At 36.1% G+C, this 20,465-nt stretch overlaps 1 protein-coding gene across 1 annotated transcript in view; it reads right to left on the reverse strand.

Moving 5' to 3' along the window:
• Positions 1-3,727: 3,727 nt before the first annotated feature.
• Positions 3,728-20,465, reverse strand: part of prom (prominin) — a 37,744-nt gene continuing 21,006 nt past the window's right edge. The window contains exons 10-18 of the mRNA XM_074099269.1: positions 18,264-18,345; positions 17,850-18,013; positions 15,181-15,402; positions 12,831-12,946; positions 10,957-11,147; positions 10,039-10,197; positions 4,808-4,947; positions 4,102-4,158; positions 3,728-4,023 (exon numbers count right to left, since the gene is read on the reverse strand). Of these exons, the coding sequence (XP_073955370.1) occupies positions 3,996-4,023; positions 4,102-4,158; positions 4,808-4,947; positions 10,039-10,197; positions 10,957-11,147; positions 12,831-12,946; positions 15,181-15,402; positions 17,850-18,013; positions 18,264-18,345 (1,159 nt within the window). The 3' untranslated portion in view covers positions 3,728-3,995. The remainder of the gene's footprint in view (positions 4,024-4,101; positions 4,159-4,807; positions 4,948-10,038; positions 10,198-10,956; positions 11,148-12,830; positions 12,947-15,180; positions 15,403-17,849; positions 18,014-18,263; positions 18,346-20,465) is intronic.

Raw genomic sequence — 20,465 nt, forward strand, 5'->3', positions numbered from 1 at the left:
TTACCCACTAGCTCGTTTACCAACGGTCGAATAAAAGTTTGAAATTTGCAAAGTTTGTCTTCTAGAAATCTGCATTACTTATCATGAGGGTATATTCATGACCCTAATTCAAGCAACACAAAGCCACTTGTCAATACGAGTTCAAAAAAATACGATCCAGCCTTAGAGATAAGAAGCTTTCAAAGTCAACGCGTCCTTTCAACCTTTTGAATACATTAATTGGAATACGTTTCAAGTGGGAAAAGAGCGCCCTCGAATAAATTGTAGTGATTCAATTGAATTTTCTTAGTAATTTTTACATTTTCAATCCCGCACTATAACTCGAAGTCGTACAAATTTAGAAGCAAGGGTTAGAAAACGCCGACCTAATGAGGGCTATCGTTTTTTGTATCACTAGATGGCGCACTGTTGCGTGAGGTTTTTAAGTATGGCTTTCAAGTCTGTTATTACGGGCGTGAAAACAAAGTTTAGATTAAAATCATATTTAATACACCTTAAAACCGTACAATAAAAATATCAAGCATGCCACAGTGTTGCATAGTCTCCGTTTTGAACGGAAAAAAGGGAGGACAAAGGTTTCCGAAAGACAAAACTGTCTCAAAACACAGACATTCATTGCCCCGGAACGCATATTTGCCATAATTAATTTCAGATATTGCAAAATATTCACAAAATTATTTTAATTATAAATAAACCCGCGTAGCTCACCCAAAAACTATGAGATTTGACATTTCGGAGACCTCACGCTACACTAGCGCCTCTAGTGGCGAATTCATAAGCGATAGCCCTCATTGAGAACGACGACTATTTACGACTCCATGAATCGAAAAAAATCGTCGTCCAAATAAAAAATACTACATTTCAATAACTTATGCTTTTGAAAACGATATAGGTACCTATACTATTTGTTTTACTTCAAAGTAAACTTCAAATCTAATACCTTTAAATGAACAATTCTTGTACATACATTATATTTATTTCGGGGATCTCGGAAACGGTGCCAACGATTTCGCTAAAATTTTATATGTAGCGGTTTCCGGGGATGAAAAATTGATCTAGTTTGATTTTATCTCTGGGAAAACGCTTGTTATCGAGTTTAAGCCAGAGCTAAGCTCGATCGCCAGGTACTCTTACCATTAAATGCTGGGAAGTTTAGTTTACAGCATTTGACCTAACTGACATAAAAACAAACAAACGGCATAGGTAGGGGCAACTGTTGTACCTATGGACGATTGTACCTAAGGACACTAGCAGTAAAAAAAAAACTACAAACCATAGACTATTATCTTGAACACACCCGAATAGCATTTTTCTGGTATGCAACATTAACTATCTGTCATTTTCGTATTTGTCAGTAGTATTGTCTTTTATGGCTGCGAAAAGTTTTCTACGTCAAAAGTAAGTTTTTATTCGCATTTTGAGTGTGTTTTCTAAAGTTTTAAGCATAATGCTGCGAGTCTCTTCGTAGTTAATGAATAACTTCATGATTTGTTTCTTATTTTATGTAGTTATTGCTGCTCTCGGGCGACTTTTAACGGCCTGACATTAGTTTAAATTGTAAAGTGTCGAATGTACCTGTGGACAAGTTTTTTTTATCGTACCTATGGACTGTCCACAGGTACAAAATCACAGTTTGAACCTGTAGACAGCTAAATATGAATTTATTTTTTCTGTTGATATCAGTTTCTCGTGCTAAAACCGGCCAAACGCGAAAAAAAGTATGTCCTGAAAGTTTAACCGAGGTCATTATGGAAGTAAAAAATGGATGTTCTCGTAGAAAAGTTGCTGAAAAATTCAATGTGCCTAAATCGAGTATTTTCAAGTATGATAAGTTAAATCGAAACAAAAATTTGGAAAATATGATCTTTTAAAAATGTAAGGAGGGTATTTGCTGAAGCAGAAGAGCAACAGCTACATGATTATTTAAAAGAAGCAGCATATTTGCACATGGGCTTAGATCAGAAACAAATACGGGATTTTGTGGAGACATTGCCATACGTTATGTGCATGGGATGCAAAAATAGAATCCTAAAACAAGTTTACTTACATGCAGCATGTGTACTGCAATCATAAGAAATGTGTTTTAAAGTCTTACAAGAATAATGTTGACTCTGACGACGAATCTAGCTTTATATGTCAAAAATGTTATGTGTTAAATGATGCTCAGATGATTCTATTAAAGATGTAGGCGATGTAGCTCCGACGATTCTGCTGAAGAGTTATTACCGAGAATACTGCAATTCCAAATAACAAAAAAATATTAGGAGATTCTGAATGTATGCCAAATGTATTGCATTTGTTTGTTTTATTTTTATTAGATTTGATGTTTAATTATTTTTCTGTAGTGTTTTGTTGATTTTTTTCCATAGTACGGTCCGTCCACAGGTACAATTTTGTCGTCCATAGGTACAAACTGCACTTGTACCTATGGACAAAATGAGCATTTTTAAAAATATGCTTAGATCTCTATAGTTTTAGTAGATAATTAAAACAAAATGGTGATTATGAAAGACTGTTTAATTAAGATACTAAAACAATAAATAGTTTTACAAAATTAATGACAGTTTTTTTTTTTAAATATTTAAAATAGTCTAAAAATTGGAAAGTGTCCACAGGTACAACAGATGCCCCTAGATACTGACAGTGAAATAAACCATATTTCGAATCCTCTTCTTCTAACTCAAGCCGCTAGATATAGTACATTCTCGTCGCCGTGTTGTGTGCGCGCGTGTCGCGCTGGCTGCTGACGCGGCGGCTGCAGGCGGTGGTGCTGGCGGCGGGCGCGGGCCGTGCCGCTGCTCGCGTTGAAACAAAAGACGGTCGCATTGCCGGCCGAGGGCCGGATATTTGTATGAAATCTCTTTGCAGGCCGCTAGAGTGACCGCGCGCAGGCAGGCGAGCCGCAGCGCCTGCAGCGCGATACTTCCCGGCCTATTACTGGTAACACTAACGTCAATATTTCATGTCATGTTTGAGAAATAGTACTTAGGTAATTGTACCTACCCAAGTAATCCCAAAACACGTTGGTACTATCTCAATCAATCGATGTGCTCACACTAACAATAAGCCGATCTACATCTCACTTGAGCTGTGCCATTGCAACATATTTTCTATGGTAAGGCCACACAAAATGTTAACCGGTCGACGAGTGGACTGATAGTTCATTTACATCCGAACAGTTGTGTAACTTGCAGATAATTGTTTTATTTGCATAACTAGATGTTGCTCGCAAGTTGTTTGCTCCTTAGGAAAATTTTCATGTTCCCTGGCTTTGTTATTGCCGGTATTAGTTACTCACTGGTATTGGAGTTTTCTACAAGTAAATAAATGAATTTTCGAAATTGTCTTAAAATTCATTTGTTACAAACAAAGAAACAAACACATTATCAAACCTCTTCTCTTTATAATAATAGCTTAGATGCAGTGTTCGTAATGTTCTTGTTCCGTCATCGATCAAGAAATTCCTTTACCAACATATGACTCAATATCATTTGGACGGCTTAAATCATTGTAGACTACGATCATTTACAAGCCAATTCCACAATAAGCCTTATCGGGTTTTTTCTTTTGTTGGAACTACCAAAACAATAATGCACTTAAATACTAGGTTGACTATGCAGCGAACGCTGGAATTTTATGAATTTTCCACATTTCAAGTTCTACCTAACTTAAGTCGAATATTTTCTCAGGGGTCTTCCGTAAGGATTAGAACTGTTTTATGGGTATTTCGTTTATTAATACTCCCTATCATTTACAAACTTATGCTAAACATGGAAACTTACAGCTAATTTACTCATAGAACAATAAGTAGTAGACTAGAAGTGTTGGTACTGCTGTAGTAATCTGCTGTAGTACCTATTGGTTTTAGAATCTTCATTGGTGAAACGGTCCACGGAAATGTTTGTTTCCTTCGTTAAGTCATGTAGCTTAACTGAACATTTAAGCAGTTTGTGCTTCTAAACAAATATTCGCTCACTTTATTTAATACATTACAATCACCAACTGTCACTTCTCGGGGGTGGTCTGTAAAAAATAACTTAACATGAGAATCAACACGAGAACGAAAAGAATTAGAGAAGGATAAAAGTTAGTTCTACTAACCCTGGTGTATTCCAATTACTACCATCACAAAGCGCCGTAGTGGGAGTTTCTTGTTGACTGAAAAACATAATAAGGTGTGTACATTTATATCTATCAATCTATTTTATCTAATACCTTTAATTTTGTTTATTTACTTCAGGGATCTCGGAAACGGCTCCAAAGATTTCGATGGAATTTGCTATGTGAGTAATCGGAGATGCATTCGATCTAGCTTGTTTTATCTCGAAAAAAGCATGTTTTCGAATATTATCCCAAGCATCACCCAGTACTTATAAGTTATAAAATATATTCCTAAATAAGAGACCAATGAATCTCCATGTTTACAGAGGCTACATTCACTATCAAAACCCCGTGAAGAAGAAGAAAGAAAGGGTTGACACCATAAAAAACCTAAGGTGTGTCTCACTGCCAGATATAAGTAAGCCCTCAGAATAAGAGAGCCTGGGATGCAGTTTCAAAATGATCTAAGCGGTGATTGGAAACTTCACAGTCACACACCGTTGTACTTTTTGTAGGTAAGTGCGAGTTTCCTGAGTATATTTTTCTTCAGCGAAAAATTACGGATACAAACAAATTTCGAACAACTCAAAGCTGCAAGTGCACGGATTTGAATCCACGAATCTCTGCTTGAGAGGACAGGGTCAAACCATTAAGTAACCACGGCTGTTTATATAATACGTGAAAATGAATTTTTAATTTTACTTACCCAGATCCTAAGTTAGTGAGGGTCAAGGCTTCTTGTGCCCTGATTTTCCGCCCATACGCTCTCCACAGCTGTACACAGAGAGGTGTAAGGGTTGTACACCATGATACTCCAAGAAGGAAGCCGCAGATCCACCATCCATGCTAAGGAAAGAAATAGGTAAATAAAAATAAATGAAAATGTTCCGCAATTGCTCTGTTTGCAGCGCAGCGCCTCGATAAAATAACATCTATTTTTAATGGTACGTGTGTGTGTATGTGTGCGTGACATTGCAGGTAACGGATCCGGAATTTATACCTACATACAAGAGACATAGGTATTTATACGAAATACTACAAAATATAAATCTTGAAAACCTAAGAAATTATTATTTTGTTGTTTGCAAATTAAACGATTTTAAACATGTCCTTTAGCTAAATATATTTTTTTTTTATTTCGATACCGCATTATTCAGGGCAACACGATAAATACAATAATTAACTTACAGACTAAAAAACTAACATACATACAATATACCAATTAAATCTAATCAAATGAAACCAAATAATGTCAAATAAAAAAAAATTGAATTAAGTATACTACGCGACGTCAAAATATAATAAAATGATTATAATAAATAAATAAAATAAATAAATATCACGGGACAATTCACACCAATTGAACCTAGTCCCAAAGTAAGCTTAGCAAAGCTTGTGTTATGGGTACTAAGCAACGGATAAATATAATTATATAGATATAGATACATACTTAAATACATATTAAACACCCAAGACCCTATAATATACTTTAGTTAAATATATTAAGATAATATACTTTATTTAAATATATTTTATTATGTTACCTTACTACATCTCTACATACATTATAACTTGAAATTTCCTAAACTAGGTACCTATAAAAAGCGTAACTTCATTGACCAAGCAAGACTTTATAAACGTTAGAAGTTTTCCAAATTTCATGGAAACTTTGTTGAAGCAATTGCAATGTTAGCTTGTTTGCCCACCTTATCTGCTAACTATGCGCTTCAATTGAACAGGGCACCGAGTTTTAAAATCATATCGTTCGAAAATAACATTTTAACAAATTGTGCCCAAAATACGAAAAATGGTAGAAAAATACAGCTATAGCGCGCAAATTCTTCTATATACAATCAGACATAATCACCGCTCCTACTTATCGCGCACTGTTTTCGCCCCTTTTCTTCACACTTCGTTAAAAAAATATTATTAGATTTAAAACTTGAAGATCAAATTTAAAATCATCGAAAAATTAAACTAAAATTAAAGTTGATTGAATCATTAGCATTAAAAAAGGCACCATAATATTACACTATTTACTAAAAGAATTAATTAATTTAAATCTTAGATAGGGGTCAATCCCGGTCAGTTTTCTATTTTGTAGAAAAAAATGTATTGTAGACTAAGGTTAAGATTAACTTAAACGTGACTGGTCAAGATCCCTTAAAGGGATAAGTTGGCCTGTACATGTTTCTCAACGTTTGTTAATTTTGTTTGCTTCTTTATTTTTGTATAATAAAGAGTTAACATACATACACACCTTGAAGATTATACTAACATAATTTTTGTGTTTTATTAGATTATCTAGCTGCTTGTGCATATACTTATTTACACGATTTTTATCGAGTGGCATTTTAAAGTGATGTAATTTTTAAAATAGACCCCTAAAATGAAGAGAAAATAATAGATAGTTTAAACTTAAATCCACAGGCTTAGCTCATCTAATAAGTAAAGTTTTAACGAGGCCAATATATTCGATGAACATTATGAACAGTTTTAGGGAAAGCATGAAATTTTAATTGTTTCTACAGTGAGAATAATAAATGTAGCCAGATGAGTAGTATTTGTTAAAAAGGTAAGTAAACTTAGTAGTATGTTTCGTTTTTATATAGATAGATGTTGTTATTCCGTTAACTTTAAAGGAACGTTGAAAGATCATTTTTTTTAAACTAAACCGTTTTGGCAAGAAGTTAATGCACCGAGTCATGTGTCAAAATTATCGGAAATCAAGAGAAACACGGTGTATAGTATTCTGGAACTGTTGTTCTAACTTAATCGTAGACATTCTTTCACTAATAATCGCACTATACCTTATTATTAATTAAGGCTACTTTTTATGACAAAGTTGCGGGCAACATCTAGTAACTGACAGGTATTTAAGGAAAAGGGTTGTTCAAATATCAGTTCGCTCAAGATCGAGATGTAAGTCTCGAGGCACTAATTAGGGACTTGTAGAGACTCGAAAATAGGCTTTCATTGAATATGTTTTTGTAGCGTAAAATAAAATATTGCCACATAATACCTATGCCTAAACGTTATCGCGTAACAAATACACAAAAAAACATACAGACGAATTGAGAACCTCCTCCTTTTTTGAAGTCGGTAGAAAATCTACGTCTTAGACGTAAACACCACCATCAAGATCAACCATCCATCCATCCACCATACCATACCATCTTAGATCAAGGTAATCTGGTGTCTAATTCTGGTAATAATTTATTATTTATATAAAACTAAAAAATCACCAAACCAATCAAAATAAATCACTAAAACTGAATAAATATAATTATATAATAATGTACGAAAAATAAAAGGTATATAGAATGTGAACAATTGTTTTCACTTTGTTATATTGAAATTCCTCGCAATCTAAGTGAAAAGCAGAGTGTAAAACTCGAGCATTAAACCCATTTTCCCCTCGATGTCTATCCACCCTCGCCGTACCGGCTCGGGTGGCTATTATGAACGTCTTGGGTAAAATGGCTCGTTTTATGCTCTTGTTTTACAATCTACTATTTGAATACACTAGCCTGGTAATGGTAACAAATCGCTATAATTAAATGCAAAGCGTATCTGTTTAGCATTAACGACAGATGACTAGCCTTAATGAACATGGTATTTTGTAATCAATGGAATTTGATCTAATAAATTGGTATTCGCTGATTGATCGTAGGCTAAAATAAATGTGTTAAACATGTTAACCTTTTTAAAGATTCCGAAGTAAATTTGCCATATATCGTCTTTAAATGAACAAATGACTGTAATTAAATAAAAGTGTGGATGTCGGCGGCCGATTGTTAAATCCGCCAGATCACGAAATTCCTAGGCATATCGTGAAATGGCGCCATTTCATGATATGCTTAAAAGTTGGCCAGGCATATCACGATGTGCCTGACAAACAATACGGCAGATCGATTAGAGCAACGCATTCGTCGATATTCCTATCTCTATACCGGGCATATCGTGATATGCCGAAAAAAGGGAAAATTTAGGTACGACGAGCAAAGCGAGGAGTGGTTACCATGAAATATGACCACAACGCACGAGCCGAGAGAGCGAAGCGATATGGCGGAATTTCATAATATGCCTAGGAATTTCATGATCTGCCTCAACATCACTAGGCAAATCGTTAAACGATGAATTTTGAACGATAATTATGGCGGATGTCCCTTAGCTAAAGTCAAAGTCAAAATACCTTTATTCAATATAGACTATAACAAGCACTTATGAATGGCAAAACAAATCTACCACCGGTTCGGAAAAACCTTTGTTGAGAAGAATCCGACAAGAAACTCAACGAGGTATATTAAACACACAACAAACAACAAACAGATTTACAATATTATTAAATGATATCTATACATCACAAGTATTTAACACAACTTTATTTTTAACACAGTAGGTTCGCTATTTGGAGGGATGCGGCTAATGCGGTCTGTAAGATGGAACTTTAAGCTTCCCTGTGTTTCTAGTAGCCTTTGACTTATCGACGTTAGTGGGAAAATCACATATGTACGTTCTTCCTAACATACATGATTATTTCAAAAACATAAAGCGACGGCAGGGTTAGGATACCTGTTTCCTTAAAAAAAGATCTTAAAGATTCACGCGTCTTCAAATTATAAATTGCTCTAATTGCTCTCTTTTGTAAGATAAAAATTGACTCAATGTCTGCAGCAGATCCCCATAAAATAACCGTGCCGTCGCCACATCGGTTAGCTGCCGTATTTTCCAAACTGCAAAAGCAGCAGAGCTCAATCTACCCGCGATTGCTGTGACGTGAGGTCCCCACTGTAGTTTAGAATCGAGCGTTATTCCTAAAAATACTGTTGATTTTACAAATTCAATAGTTTGACCATTTAACTTCATATTAGAAACTGAATTCGAGTTAGATGAACTTATTAACGAGAACTTAATACATTTGGTATTCTTAGGATTTAGTAACAAATTATTGGCAGCAAACCATGCGGATATCACGGACAGGGTTTCATTGGGTTCAATGAAGTCGGTGTCTTCTCTACCAACCTTGAACAGTAAAGACGTGTCGTCAGCAAACATAAAAGTATCCGAATTTTGGCTTAACATACAAGTTAGGTCATTTACATAAATAAGATACAAAAATGGGGCAAGAATGGATCTTTGAGGCACTCCCATTTCGACCATAGACCCCGCCGATACCGTTCCGTTAATCGCTACCTTTTGCTTTCTTTGTGTGAGGTAAGATTTAATGAGTTCTAAAGCGAGTCCACGAATGACATAAAAATTTAACTTACAAATTAAAGTATCATGATCCACACAATCAAAAACTTTCGAAAGGTCGCAGAACACACCTATAGCGTCATGTTATTCCTCCCAAGGTTGCAATATGAATTTAACTTAACTATGACCCGCGTCTGTAGTAGATCTACCTTTTTTGAATCCGAACTGCTGTGGATGCATGATTTTATGGGTATTAAAATTTATGGCTAATTCATGAAATGGCGCCATTTCACGATATGCCTTGGAATTTCGTGATCTGGCGGATTCTACGATCAGCCGCCGTTGTCAAGTCGTTGAAATAAACAGCCAAGTGCGGAACTTGTTACGCAATTGGTACTTTTTCACGTACTTAAAATGTTTGAAAAAGGCAAGCATTTCATATTGAAACATACCACTAGGCTAGGCATACCATAGACTATTTAGGTACCTACTATCAAAATAATATTGTTAATATTACCTCGATTTCTTCTGCTTTTCTTCATACAAGTTGAACAGAGGGTGACACCGCGCGATGTGATGTGATTTTCCGCCAATACGTCTTGACATTTGGCAAGGACCGACTCACCTAAATCCCGACATATCGGGTGCACAACTTCGTCATACACGTTGAACAAAAGGTGGCATCGCGCAACGTGCTTGCCTGCCAATTCGTAGGATAACTGGCAAGGTCTGACTCACCAAAGACCCTATATATCGGGTGCACAGCAGAGCCCTGGCTGCTTCATACACGTTGAAGAGAGGGCGGCACCGCGCAGCGTGCTTGCCCGCCGAAGCCAGCGCATGAGTACGCCAACCGGCCACGTGTGAAATTAGGCGAGAAACATACATTGATACCTTCTAAAAATAATAATAAATATAAAACAATGACGCTTGGGTAAGTGGGATCAGTATGGGTAACTGAAAAATATAAGACAAAAATAAATAAGTATGTTCAGGAATTGAATTCCTGATGTGTTTATTGTTAACACAAGTAATTTTTTCTTTGTGTTATCTCTGTCTAGAAGAGATATTTCTCTTCAGGCAGATGTTATTCCTGAGGACTGAAGTCCAAAGGAACAGCGTCGGAAGGTTTTTTAAGGTCACAGCTCATTAGAGCCACCCGGCACCCGACCAGTACTGTCTCGACTTTCGGCGTCCACTCGTTGTCGACAGGTGAGCCACGGGTGGACGCCGGGTTGACGAGTGCACCTCGCGTGGTCCACGAATTTCCTAGTAGTCCTATGGCAGCGAGCAGCGGGCTGTCACCGAGTTGTCTGATCGCCGCCCGCGCGTGGCCACCTCGCGAGTGAGGCGATCCGTTGACGCTACGGAGTTGATGTAGTGAGCGCATGACCATACAAATCCATATGAAGAATACTAATCGCTCGAGGTGAGGTAGTGCTGGTCGGGTGCCGGGCGACTGTAATGAGCTGGACCTTTAAGCGTTCAAGTTGAGTAACTTCGATAGCGATCGCTTCGTGTTTCTATATAATTTGCTCACTAGATGGCGGTAGGAGTCGCTACAATAGTTTCAGAGTAACCTATACTAATCCAGTCAATAGGCTACCCGTTATTATTATAATACGTATTTATTTATATATTTTTTCTTATTGATACCTTGTTAGCAATAGTTTCTCCCTGGTTGTCGATATAATATTGCGCTGTGTAGATGTGGCTCAGTGATATATTAAGTTTTCTTCTAAATGGCAGCAACTGTAGCTCTAGCTCTGTGAGCTTGTACACTACATCAGCTCGCAACTGTTCCAGAGGCTTTATACTCGTTAAATGTAACCTTTGAGTTCTTGATGCTGAAATTATAGTATACATCAAAGTAAATCGTCAGAAATGCTGAAATGCTTACTTTGAACTGAAAAGATGCAGCCAGATAAAACACCGAAATCACAAGGGAACAAACATTGTGTTGAGATGGACGGATGACCTGGTTAAAGCTGCGGGTTCACGGTGGATGTAGGCCGCTTCCAACACCAGGAGGCCTAATATGTTCGACAGAGGACGTCCTACGGCTGACAGGATGATGATGATGAAACATTGTGAGCTAAATTTTACTTTCAACGATAATAATACTAAGAGAAATGTGACATTTCTCACAGGAGCTAAATATGCGAAACGCCTATATGCAGCATTATTTTTACATCGAAGTTAATTACCTACATAAAAATTGAGGTGCCGTAGATGGATCTACACCGAACCCACTATATCTGGTGAGTTCAGTAATACTATCTATGTATACTACCCATAATATATGTGCAGTATTACCTATGAAAACACAAAAAAGTATGAGTATTAAGAAAGAGGCGCAAGAGAGGCGAAAAGCCGGCCACATGGATTTTGGAAGAAAATGCGACAGCATTTCTATTCCTATCATTATTTTTATTAGGCTCTGTTAGCCTAGAAAAGGTAAAAACATTGATAACTTTGTATTGTATTGTAAAACTCTTTATTGTACATTAACAGATGAAAATAACAGAACACAGGATAATAAGATGTACAAAGGCGAACTTATCTTTTCTTATTATCTTTGATTACTAATTCAAAATAATTGTATATTTCGTCATTAATGACATTAATAAAGAAACTTTAATTTCAAAATAGAGACACGTAATTTCACGTAAAGGAACAACTTTGTCTAAAGAATTCCGTGAAGCGCCTTTACGCTTCAACAAATATTCATGAAATTTTCTCAAGGAAAGATACTTCAGCAAAAGTAGCTCGGGCTGTAGTATATAGGCAGAGTAAGGTGAATTTCAATGAAGGTAAAGAAAATATATCTTCAGTACAATGACAAGCATAGACCCAGCCTACAGGCAATTGAAGTCTATGCTTAGGGAGCACTATCTGCCATCTTCCCCATGAAAGTTATAGTTACTCTATTTATATGTTGCTGTGTATCTACCTATTTATATTTGTTGTGTTTGTGTATTGTAATGCAGGTAACATTAGTATTATGTACTTTTGTTATTTATTACTCTAATCTACCTACTGTAAATTGCACAACCTGGTAAAATCTATTCCTTACTTCTTTCTATTGTAAAGGTTGCCTGGCAAAAATCTCTGAATTATTCACCTTGGATTTTTTGCTCTACACTGTACCCCTGTTTTCTGTACTGCTTACTGTATTATGGTGTTCAAAAATAAAGAATCCTTGTATTGTATTGAATTGTACAATGACAAGTAAGTATAGACCCTGCCTAAGTACGTTTAGGCAAATCTAGTATTGTAACAAACTATTACCTACTAGAAGGGTCCAGTAGCACCGAAATATTATATTATGACATTTTGTATTACGATTATGGTTGCTATTTATATAAATCATCATCATCATCCCAGCCTATATACGTCCCACTGCTGGGCACAGGCCTCCTCTCAGAACAAGAGGGCTTGGGCCATAGTTCCCACGCGGGCCCAGTGTGGATTGGGAACTTCACACACACCATTGAATTTTATATAAATACAAAAATAAATTATTTTACCTAAGGTTTCCAGCCTCCCAGCAGTAGTTAAATCTGAAACCTGAGCTCCGACGTTTTCTAGTTGGTCCACTAGTGATGGCAAATCCTTTCCCACCACCGGCCCGTTGTATTCCAGCCTAAAAGCAAAGATTCACGGCTAGACTTTAATTAACTTTCGTGAGTTACGCATAATATTGATTATTTTTTGCAAATCGATACTTGTTTATGTATTTGAGGGTGCCGTAATAATCCTACAAGATCCTCTTATATTTTCACCATTCCGTCTGACCGCTTTTTTTGAAAATATTTTTCCTTTGGAAAAAGAACAGTTGCCGTCAAATACGAGTATATTGCAGCTGTCTAAAATAGGTAGGTGCTCTTAAATGGCTGAACACGGGAACATTATCAATTGCGTTAATTTATTCTGTTTTTGAGTACCTAAACAGCTTCAAAGTATGGAATAGCTACTGTACCTTACCTACTTCTAGATAATACTTTTTTTCATATCTAATACTGGAAAGAAATTAGAGATCTGAGACGCTCTCTAGGTTAATGAGTGTGACGTTCTCTGTGAATTAAATGTTATATGTATTTTTATAGATTTAAAACCATCAAGTATTTTCCTATGAAATTGCCGTTTTGTTAAATTGGTCGCTTAGAAAAAGAGTGATATTGTTAGTAAACAATAGGTACATTACATAGGCAATATTGCATATGTTCTATCATACCTATATACCAAATAAAGCGCGATTAGTCTTAAGGCCTGACCTTATTGTCTATCGCCATGGCGCTCGCAATCGCATTCACCATCTCTTTCTACCCTCGTCTTATACCTTTTTTTTTATTCGACTAGATGGCAAACGAGCACGTGGGTCTCCTGATGGTAAGAGATGACCACCGCCCATAGACACCTGCAACACCAGGGGGAATGCAGATGCGTTGACAACCTAGAGGCCTAAGATGGGATGCCTCAAGTGCCAGTAATTTCACCGGCTGTCTGGCTGGAGAGTACTCCACGCCGAAACACAACAGTGCAAGCACTGCTGCTTCACGGCAGGATTAGCGAGCAAGATGGTGGTAGCAATCCGGGCGGACCTTGCACCAAGGCTCGGAACCGGTTTATAAAATAGCGGTAAATACCGGTTTATTTCGGTTTAACTCCGAACTTTCATAAGAACACGAACGTTTTTAAGAACTTAACTATAACCTAAATAAACCGGTTTATTCGACGAGTGACAGCTGGCCGGCTGGCGGCGGGCGGCGATGTTTATCCTGCGCCGGAATAAACCGGTTTATATTGTTCTAAACCGGTTAATCTGACAAGAACTTTATGGAAATGTTCCCTTAAAAACCGGTTTCAAAATAACGGTTTCGCGAACGAAACCAAAATGAAAAGGTTTTGCACCAAGTATATGATAACGGTTTGGAAATTTAACTGCAAAACCCCGTGAACAGAAAGAAGTGGTGAAAATGATTGTGATTCAGTGTGTTAGACAATTAGGGTGAAGCCAGACGAGCGTCACAAAATAGGTCCAAAAATACGCGGCTCACGACTCAAAAAGTTATGCTGGTCTGGCTTCACCCTAAGGCCTCTTGACCGGCAAGAAAAATCGTGCAAGTTATATATGATACATTGCGGTATTTGCGGTGCTCGATTGACAACTTCAAACCTGTTCAATTTACACGATTTTTCTTGCAGGTAGTGGCAAACAGCTTAAATCAATTTAAAAAGAAAACGGTAGGTCACGTTAGTATAAATACAGCGTGTATTTTTAATACTACCTCAAACTGTAGCCAGACGAAGATTTAAGTGCTGTGAACCGATATCAAAACAAATTGTTAATTTAGAATCTCTGGTAAGAGTGTAATTAATTTTTGAAATATTTTCGAGCAGCAATGTAGTGCGTACAATAATTTGATATGAGAGAGAAACGTTTTGTGACAGCTGTCACGTCAACAAGTGTGACGTTTTGGACAAAAACAAAGTGATACAATAGTGATACATTGCGTGCTAATTAATTTTATAAGGAAAATAATAAGTCTAATTTGTTTACTAAAACATAATAAAATGTGATAATTAGGGCCCCTAAAATCTACCCTTAAAATTTGAGGTAGTATCAAAAATACACGCTGTATACGTGCTAATTAGTCAGACCTGTTGACCCCTAAAAAGGAATTCTACACAGATTTCTTCATTAATGTACGTTCAGGGCCCTGCTAACAAATTGAGATTTATAGATATGAACATTTGAAGCGTAAGCGTAATGTATCTTGATATAGGTACTTAAAAGTTTGTTCGGAACCCTCGGCAAATCCAAAAATACGTTTATTTTAATATGTAGGTATGTATAGGTACAGTCAAACATCTTACCTATACTTAGATAAATTGACATCAGAGACCTGTAAAATTCTGTTTAACAACTTGTTAAAATTCACCGATATCGTTTTCAAGAATCGAACATCAATGGATGACGAGAGTCCAGCGAAGTCGATTTGAAGTTTGTCCCATTCAAAATACGACGTTTCTTTGTTGATGTCCAAAACTTTGTCCAATTGGAACACGATGTATGCTGGCCGGTCCTTTTCGCAGTCCCTGGAATTATCAAATACTAGTTTTAACCTTTACCTTCACGAGAAACACAATCTAAGAGTTTGGCCTGAAAAGGTTAGGTACCTACGGTAACATTTTTAAAGCACAACGTTCGCTCTGAAATTTTTTAATTTTTTTATTATTTGACTGGATGGCAAACGAGCAAGTGGGTCTCCTGATGGTTAGAGATTACCACCGCCCATAGATACCTGCAACACCAGGGGGATCGCAGATGCGTTGCCAACCTAGAGGCCTAAGATGGGAGGCGAATTTAACATGTCATTTTGAAATCCGAGGTACTTCCGCGCTTGGACAGCGCCCTATATTAAAATAAAGTCTTTAATTAAAATATTATTTCATGAAAACGCAATACCAGGATAGGGCCTGTTTCACCACCCATTGATTAATTTTATTTGACGGATAAATGTGATGCTGTCTCCGTCTATTCGAACAAAACAAATAGAGACGGCATCTCATTTATCCGTCAAATAAATTTAATCAATGGACGGTGGAACAGGGGGTAAGTTTCATATGCCTGTTACCAGATCTTTGTAGCCATTGATTGAGTAGCAAATATCCATACATTGAAACAGCTAAACATGTTCAAAAACTTCATTTAATAATGAATAGTAGAACTTTAATCAAAGGACTAATAATCTGCATGCAATTACATACCCAGAGGCAGAAGTGTAGATACAGGTTTAATAAAGTAATTGATTGTTTTTTTATACGACTGGAAGGCAAACGAGCAAGTGGGTCTCCAGATGGTAAGAGATCACCACCGCCCATAAACATCAGGGGTATTGCAGATGCGTTGCCAACCTAGAGGCCTAAGATGGAATACCTCACGTGCCAGTAATTTCGCCGGCTGTCTTACTCTCCACGCCGAAACACAACAGTGCAAGCACTGCTGCTTCACGGCAGGATTAGCGAGCAAGATGGTGGTAGCAATCCGGGTGGACCTTGCACAAGGTCCTACCACCTGCAAAAAATTGCCTACTTGTTAAAAGATTTTGCTCATTTTGGTACCACTTTTGACTAGTTTTAAAATTAAATAGATTTTAGTATCAGATAATAGTTTACTTTATCCACACAATTACCAAATCCATCAAATTTTACTATATTTTATATGTTGCACAATAATTTCTGTGGTTTTATCTTTGTATACCGGGTGTGGCCTGTAATACGAGCAAATAATTAAAACATAGATCGTTCTTGTCAAATGATTCAGCGACTTTTAAAAATAATGGAGTCTTTAGATTTTTCCTTTTTCATACAAATTAAATACTGTAATCAATGTACGCTATCCTAGAACCCAACTGACGTCGCCTGTCATGCCATTTTGCTTTACATTGCTTCTTCGAATAAACTTTAAAGTGTAATAAAAAATAAAAAAAAAACAATTATTTTAATTTGCTCATATTACAGGCCACACCCGTTATTTATTCGAATAAACAGAGATAAACAGATATCCGTCACTCTAAATATCAGTAACGTGACAGGTAGTGTTGAAACGGATCCTAAATTTACTTTAATGTATACGCTAAATTTTGATTTACAAGTGAAATAAAGTAAAATATTGTTTCTGATCATTTTTTTTTCATTTCTTTACGTTTCAAACGTAATTAAATTAAAAGGCTAATTAATATTTAAAATAAATTGGCATAATAGCCACCTCAGTCTAATTAAGGAAACCGGCTTAAATTGTTTCCCGTTTATTCCTTTTCATAGTATTTATTTGCACAAGTATTAAGCCTTTGAAATATAACGACTTCTTGTTAATTTATTTGTTGGATTTTCGGTAGAGAATCTAATTGTCCTAGAATAATTTATAATGGGAGTTTTACAGTAATTTAGATTTAACATAGATCACTTTACTATTTGTCTTGTGTTAGGAGCCGTTTAGTATGTAGGTGATTTTTTAGGTAAATTAGTACCTAAACGTAAAAATATGATAAGTACCTACAAAATTCTGTACCTGCGTGCATGCATACGTGCCGGGAATTCACACGTGCACAACAGACATCTTAATTATGTGATCATAGAGAACCGGTTCCACATAAATCGGTACCATGTTAGTTTGGTTTGTGAGGAATACGTATCATTAATGGGGATGTGGAAGAAGGCGGGCTCTACATATGATAACAAATATGTGTCATGCAGGCACAGCTGTCTTGCACGTTTGCTAGCGGAGTAGCAAGGTAAAAGTGTTGTAGTTCATATCTCTGTAGTTCTTTGCAAAGTAACGCCGCATACAGGTCGATACACAAGAGCTGGTACGAATGGATTGAATGAGTGAATGAAAGTATATGTGTGTTACCTGTTTGAATACACTTCACACTATGTGAAAATTTCATTTGTCATTTTCCTACAAAAATGTCTAAGTGACATTACTTTTGTTCAATCCATTCGTGGCAGCTTTTGTGAATCGATCTGTACGTATCCATTACCTGAGGACATCCTTGACAGAAACATCGATAGTAACATTTTCTAATTCCAAGAATAAAGCATCAAAAATCCCTCTTTTGTCCGCGAGGAGAGGGGACGGCCGGTCTAAAAGTGCTGACAGTGTTTCGTACTGAGGAGTGTCCCAAAGGGCACGACAGACAAACACCTGAAAAAACACCATAATAATATCATCATTCTATTTAAGTATCTATTAAAAAGTAATATTTAAATATCTTGAAGGCAGTATTTGACAGTTCGCTACATGAACACAACAGCGAGAGGGGAATTTTGAAGGATAGTGCGACGTATCACTTCACTAATTGAAACATTTAACACAAAAATAATGAGACAGTGTACCTCCAGAAAATCGTTGGCTTTTGAAACATGTTGCATTGCCTGAAGAATGCGAATCTTACCTCAGCATGGCCAGCAATAACAAAAATAGCGGATATGACGCCCCATAAAACAAGGGATGCGAGGCACATCCAGACGGCAGACCTGCGAACATTCATTATCTGTTTATAGCTGTAAGTCATGCGTTTGACTTCATTTTGTTTGAGGAATTGCAGGTATTTCTACGTCTACCGTTGCGTAGATATAAAGTGTACCTATATGAGTTAACCAGTAGAGTGGGAAACCATGAAAAAAAAAATTATTATGAATACCATTTATTATTAGTATTTTTATTGTTTAACTGACTAGTGATGGTAAGCGCAAATGAGAAGGAAGATGTAGCTCACTGGTTCAGTAACAGTCTATTCACTCTGGCTCAAAGCTAATCCTGATAATGACTATTATAAAAGTTTGGGTGTTCAGATGTTTGAAAATTTTGTTGTGTTGTTGTTATTGTTTGTCTGTTTTAGTCTAACATCTGGTAGCATGGTGAACGGTTCTGTTGCTCTGAAGATGAGCTCTGGTTGAGTATGAAACGCGTCAGTGTAGTGTAGTGGTAGTGATAGATGGGGTGTGTGATGTACTAAGTAATGGGAACAGCCAAATACTCTGAAATATTTTATTCTGAATTTGCTAATTCCGATTTTGAAAACTACGATTTTCACAATTCCTAAGACATATAATTCCGATTTCTTAAAAACACGAAATTTATTTTTCCCAATTTCAAAATATTGATATTTTTAAATCCGATTTTTAAAACTCCGAAAAATGAAAAGCACGAAATGTTATTGGCCCGAAGTCCAGTATTCCGATTATTTATTTTCCGAAATGACATTGTTAATTCGGAATTATGACAGTCGGCAAACTAAACTTCGTGGTTATAAAAATCGGAATCTTGAATCTCGAATTAAAATCAATCCATTAAGGTAAATTTTGAAAATCGTAATTTTAAACCTTAGATAATTTTAATTTTCGGATTTATAAAAATCGGATTTATGAAGAATCGGAATAGTTATATTAGGAGTTTTAAAACATTCGGAATAATAAAAATAGGTATTTTGAAATTCGTGGTTCCGACTTTCGGCTTTTAGTTTTTCGTATTTATGTAGTGTACTTACCCCTAAGTAATACATAAGATACAAATCGGGATAGCAATACTTAAAGGAATTTTTCGCTAAAGAAGTGGTAGGAAACAGCTAGCTAAATACCTATAAGTTAGTAAAAAATAATATCATCATACTTAATTCTAAAAACTAATTTAATCTTGCTTCATTTAAGTCGCACAGGAATACCATCGAGAAAGCTTGTACGTTGAAAGCGACAGATCAATAATGTATTTCGGAATTATAAATCCATGGTAGGTATCTCATAATAGGCTCTGTAGGTTAATTATTGTATCGTTTCAAGGTAGAGAATACCTTTTTTTTAAGAAATCATCTGGGATATATACTTTCGGTAAAAAACATATAACTAAAACTAACTTACTCTAATCAAAAAAAAAACATGTTAAGCGTAAAATAAATACTATCTAAGATCCAAAACTAAACTATATATAAACTAAATTATGTAGATACATTTTTGCCGAAATCGAATTTTTTTCACTTGTTCAGCGGAAATTACAATAAAAGCAAAAGATTTACAGCTTCCCATCTTTTCACCCATTTAGGGGTAAAAAAGTTCTTAGTTAATTTATTAAAAACTCCTGCTGAAGGTATTTAGATAAACCTTCATTAATAATCAAGGTTGGGCGTTAAGTAGTCCAGACAGTAATTTTCTCTCTTTAGTTTGAAGTGATATCAAGTGCAGATGAGTTTTTAATACTTTGATCTCGACTCATTAGAGGCTGCTTTTCGATCAGAGACGTGGTAAGCTGCGTCCCTTAGAATTTATGTATGATGTTATCGTCACATAGGATAATTTATTTCATTGCTTGACTTAGCTTAACATTGGTGAATAAGTACGTACTGATTAGAAATTTATAATTAAGTATTAACTTTTAAATTTTCGCGATTTTCGCTCATAACTAATATAATCTTTCTTGGGACATTATCACAACTACTATTTAATTTTTTTGCTAAATTTTCCTCCATGTTTCAACCACATTGTAGCGGCCACAAGTTGACTTTGCCGTAATTTTCGGACGAAACAGTATAGTCGCTATCAAGTCCCGAGATATATTGGTTACAAAAACACTTTTAATTAACAATTTGAGAATCCAAAGATTT

The sequence above is a fragment of the Choristoneura fumiferana genome, chromosome 16 (genome assembly GCF_025370935.1).
Source record: "Choristoneura fumiferana chromosome 16, NRCan_CFum_1, whole genome shotgun sequence".
Classification (NCBI taxonomy): Eukaryota; Metazoa; Arthropoda; class Insecta; order Lepidoptera; family Tortricidae; genus Choristoneura; species Choristoneura fumiferana.